At 47.5% G+C, this 5,000-nt stretch overlaps 1 protein-coding gene across 4 annotated transcripts in view; it reads left to right on the forward strand.

The window, feature by feature from the left end:
* The first annotated feature begins 756 nt into the window (after window positions 1-756).
* The window catches only part of skor1b (SKI family transcriptional corepressor 1b), a 6,249-nt gene continuing 2,005 nt past the window's right edge, over window positions 757-5,000 (forward strand). For 2 of the 4 annotated variants that reach the window (XR_009527460.1, XR_009527461.1), the window contains exons 1-6: window positions 757-1,093; window positions 1,519-3,285; window positions 3,528-3,624; window positions 3,709-3,801; window positions 3,889-3,956; window positions 4,713-4,787. Coding sequence is in view for 2 of the 4 variants with exons in the window: in XM_060061900.1 (XP_059917883.1) it covers window positions 1,534-3,285; window positions 3,528-3,624; window positions 3,709-3,801; window positions 3,889-3,948; window positions 4,713-4,787 (2,077 nt within the window). In the remaining 2 variants the exon portion in view is untranslated. The remainder of the gene's footprint in view (window positions 1,094-1,518; window positions 3,286-3,527; window positions 3,625-3,708; window positions 3,802-3,888; window positions 3,957-4,712; window positions 4,788-5,000) is intronic. The other 2 variants (XM_060061900.1, XM_060061901.1) reach the window with 2 other exon arrangements.

Genomic DNA, 5,000 nt, shown 5'->3' on the forward strand with positions numbered 1-5,000 from the left:
AAAGACGACGGTCCTCGGAGCAGCTGGTCTGGGCCAGAGCCACGTGTGGAACTTGTAAACCGTGAATCCGTGAGAACTGAACATATGATGTAGGCCTGCATACTGCATTCATCATCGGTTGGGGACAAATACGTACGTGCACGCGCACTAACATTGAAACACGCGCGCGCACACACACACACACACACACACACACACACACACACACACACACACACACGCACACTCTTTCTCTCTCTCTCTCTCTCGCTCTCTCTCTCTCTCTCTCTCTCTCTCTCTCTCTCTCTCACACACACACACACACACACACACACACACACACACACACACACACACACACACACACACACACACACACACACACACACACACACACACACACACACACACACACACACACACACACAATATGTGTCGTGGTTCCTGCTGTTTTGAGAAAAAAATAAAATCCCACTCCATCATCGCCGTGCATAATGTCGCCACATTTGGAAATAAAAAGTGCAAGGATTGATGAATGCATAAACATATAACACATTTAGGGTTTCAATATTTAGATATATCTGGATAGGCCTACTGCATGCAAATAAACTCAATTGCAGCTTTTTCAAGGGTATGCAATATTCTACAAAACGATATCATCCCAATGCAATTTTTAATTTTTTTTTTTTGGATATTATGAACTCTTGAGAAATAAATGTAGGTTCATACATCACATGCAAGCTAACGCGCGAGAAAGTCAGGCAGGAAAGCTATCTGTGCGTCTTGCTGTGTGAGTGTGAGGGGGAGTGGGAGTGGGAGTGCCTTGTTGTACTTCGGCTGTCACTTGATTGCTTTAGAAAGCTCGCTCGACGTCGTAAAGGGGCCGTGCCTGTCTGCCAGGTGGACACTAACCTCCCCACAACCAGCCTCCCGCACACACACAGCGCTCCAGCAGCAGGGATAGGAGGGTTGACCAGGCAGCCAGGAGGGCTCACAGCGTTGGATCGGTGCTGCAAACCGCACGTTTGCTCTCACTATCCAAACTGGATTTCCTTTTAACCTGACGGCGTTATTTTATGCTGCAGAACCGGGGACGTATCTTCTCACAGTAAAGGTGAGTTCGGATATACTAATGTAATGTTCGCTGCCATCCTGAAGTTTTGCAGCCAGGATTTGTTCTTATAGTTTATCAAGTAGTCTATAAATAATTCCGCGAATACTGCTGCATCCTGAAGCCATTATGTAGTGGTTATTTTTTTAGAATAAAAAAGTAAATACAGTGGGCTATTGTATGTGTAACACTAGCTTTGAAACCTACGATTAAATAGCATTCCATTTAAGTGATTAATTAATGTTGAGTGTCTTTCAGAAACAATTGCTCATTTTAAATGAGCATCGGAGCAAAGAAATTACACATTTCGTCGACCTTCCTGTCTGTTTCTTGGCATATGCTCAATTTGCCGACATAGGCCCGCAAGGGGCGACGATTCCACATTAAACTCAAAAGTTGATAGCCTCTAAAACTCTATATATTTTCAGCCAAGGGGTCAAAGGATGGAGTCAATACCTGCGGGAAGAGACTCCAGCTCCTCGCCCTCATCCAAACAGGAGCTGTCCTACCCTAGCTCCAACCACCTCAAGCCCAACCAGGTCAGCGAGACGGTGCTGTACGGAATACCCATCGTGTCGCTGGTGATCGACGGCCAGGAGAGACTGTGTCTGGCGCAGATCTCCAACACGCTGTTGAAAAACTACAGCTACAACGAGATCCACAATCGCCGCGTGGCCCTGGGCATCACCTGCGTGCAGTGCACCCCGGTCCAGCTGGAGATCCTGCGGCGCGCTGGGGCCATGCCCATCTCCTCCCGGCGCTGCGGGATGATCACCAAGCGCGAGGCCGAGAGACTCTGCAAGTCCTTTTTAGGGGCTCACTCGCCCCCCAAACTACCCGAGAATTTTGCGTTCGACGTGTCCCACGAGTGCGCGTGGGGCAGCCGGGGAAGCTTCATCCCGGCGAGGTACAACAGCTCCAGAGCCAAGTGCATCAAGTGTTCGTATTGCAATATGTATTTCTCCCCAAACAAATTCATTTTCCATTCGCACCGCACGCCCGAGTCAAAGTACACGCAACCCGACGCAGCCAACTTCAACTCCTGGAGGCGACACCTCAAATTAACCGACAAGAATTCCGCAGACGAGGTTGCCCATGCGTGGGAAGACGTTAAGGCCATGTTTAACGGGGGCAGCCGCAAAAGAACCCTGCCCATGTCCGGCCCAGAACCCGGTTCGTCGCTAAAATCCCACGGACCGCGTCTTTCTTCGAGCTCACCCGAGATCCCTCCAAAGATCCTGCGCTCCGATGACACCCGGGGCGGCATGAACATAACAACCGCGCGCAGCTACCCCGTGATCCCGGTGCCCAGTAAGGGCTTCGGGATGCTTCAGAAGATCCCGCCACCCATCTTCCCACACCCGTATGGATTCCCAGCCTTCGGCCTGTGTCAAAAGAAAGAGGACAGCCTACTGGGAGAGCAGGCCAAGCACAACCTATCAGGCGTCCTTTGGCCCGGCACCAAGGAGAGCGCCTACCATCCCTTCCCCATGTTCTGGCCCACCGCGGGGAGCCTCCCCTTGCCGCCTTACCACCAGTCACCACACAAACCGCCCTCAGAACTTGTGTGCCCCCCTAGACCCAGTGACATGGACTTATCCGAGCACAGTGACCGAAGCACCAACACGTCGAAGGACAGCCTGATCGACAGCGAGCGGTGCTCCAGCACGCAGTCCGCTCGTAACGACGAGGACAAGTCCGGAGACGAGGCGCGCACCATGGACGGGATGACCCTGGTGCCGAGGAAGATCAACTACGTCTCTGCGTTCAGACCCGTCATCAAAGACCCTGAAAGCATTGCGAAACTCTACGGAACGAGGGAAAGCTATAACAGTTCGCGTAAGGGATACCTGTCGCCAGATTTTCTTAGCGAGAGCTCCAGCTACCGGTCCGCGTCTCCCTGCGTCGACAGCGACGGCGAGCCAGACGTGGACGTCGAGACGAATAATAAGTCACCGGAGGACGAAGACTCGCGGGGGGCGTCCTCCCTGTGTCTGCGCGCCCTGCCCGGCCAGAGCCTGGCGCACGGCCTGGCGCACGGCCTGGCGCACGGCCTCCTGACGAGCGACGCGGAGCCCAAAGCGGCCCCCCGCGGGGACACCCAGAGGATGAGTGGACACGTTGCGCAGTCGTCGGAGAAAGATGTCCAGAGCAAACCGTTACCAGAGAACCACGTAGCCACATCTTACGCCGAGGTGAGTTGGAAACGTTTGTCTCATTTCATTTTTTCACTATTTTTATTTTATTTTATGGTTAGAGTTTGAGGTTCAGGCTGTTTATTTTATTAAGGCCTTTGGTGCCAAGGGTGTAGCCTTATCTGTGGTCCACATTCTTAAAAGTCTGCGATTGTAACCACTCATTCTCCATAAACGACACAATTATTTAATTTTGCTGGATTTTTATTTGTGGAGCTTGAATAACTGTTTTGTGCGTTAAGGTTTATACTCCTGAGAGGGAGGAGGTAGGCCTACAAGGAAACAGCCCGTATCACTTCAGACCTGCCAGCTATCAGAGAGGACTTCTCACATCAAACGGTCAGTCCTTTGGCCTCATGGATCAACGTCTACCAAGCACAGGGCGAACAGGAAGAAGTAACACCGCTTTATTCTCTCCATCAGACGAAGGCTCCAGTAAAGAAGAGCCATCTTCCACCGTGGAGGAGGTGGAATCCAAGTCCTTCAGTGAACCAACCAGCGAGGAATCAGACGAGGGTGAGTCCCATCAAGGGGATGAATCACAAGCCTTGATTGAATAAGGCATAACTGGTTTAGATCTAACTCGCTTCCTATGGTTTCCAGGGAAAGAGGCCACCGCCAGGGCTCCCTCCGCACAGAAGGACCAGGAAACACAGGCAAAAGGTAAGACGGTAGGTTAGCCTTTATTACACATATTAGTTATGATATCAGTCAGGTCAGTCAGAAGAAGATGTCTATATGAACCCAGCAGCCATAGCTGCGGATGATAATAGGCTAATGATCATATTGAAAATAATTATTATCATGATAATAATTGTAGTAATAATAGTGATTAGAAAAGATATGATATTAATAATAATAATTGTACATTATTATATTATATTATATTATATTATATTATATTATATTATATTATATTATATTATATTATATTATATTATATTATATTATATTATATGAATAGGCCTTATATTATTGATGATGGCCGTAGGCCTAGACATTATAATGAACCTATTTTGGACAGTGACCGACCGTAACATTAAGGAGAATTATCTTTGGTATATTTTGTCCCATGCCGCAACTCTCATTTGATTCCTTCAATTATTCTCCTTATGAAGATTAATTATCACATTATACCAAATCAAACCCCACCGCAAACGTTATGCTTGAAGTTATCTCCAGTTACAGTAAGCCTAACAGATCAGATTCCCGTTTCAGTCATTTTTTTTAAATAAGCAAAGGACCACAAAATATAGATCATAAGCGCAGAATGATTGTGTCGAAATCTGCCTTGGTTCACAATCACACCAATTTCTGCTAATGGTCTAGGCCTACAATTGTTTTATTGCCAAACCGACAAAAGCACTTTACAACATAAAAAATTGCGCAACCAGACCAATATTTGTTAACCTTGTCTGTTTCTGCAGAAGAACTTCAGAAACAACTTATGGAGCAAGTTGAGCTGAGGAAGAAGCTTGAGCGGGAGTTTCAACATCTTAAAGGTATGATGGTTTCCTCTTATTACACAAATTATTTAATGTTTTTCTCCCGCTGGTACATTCCTAACTAAACGGTACAAATTATAATCATAATTATGTGCGGAAAGCAGAAGGGTTCAGTAAAAGGGCCCAGCTTTATATTTCATCTCGCTCTAAATGTTTTTTTAATTCAGAAGTTTGGTACGCCTTTGTGAAATGCACACCTATTAACGTTAA

This window comes from Gadus macrocephalus, chromosome 9, assembly GCF_031168955.1.
Source record: "Gadus macrocephalus chromosome 9, ASM3116895v1".
Classification (NCBI taxonomy): Eukaryota; Metazoa; Chordata; class Actinopteri; order Gadiformes; family Gadidae; genus Gadus; species Gadus macrocephalus.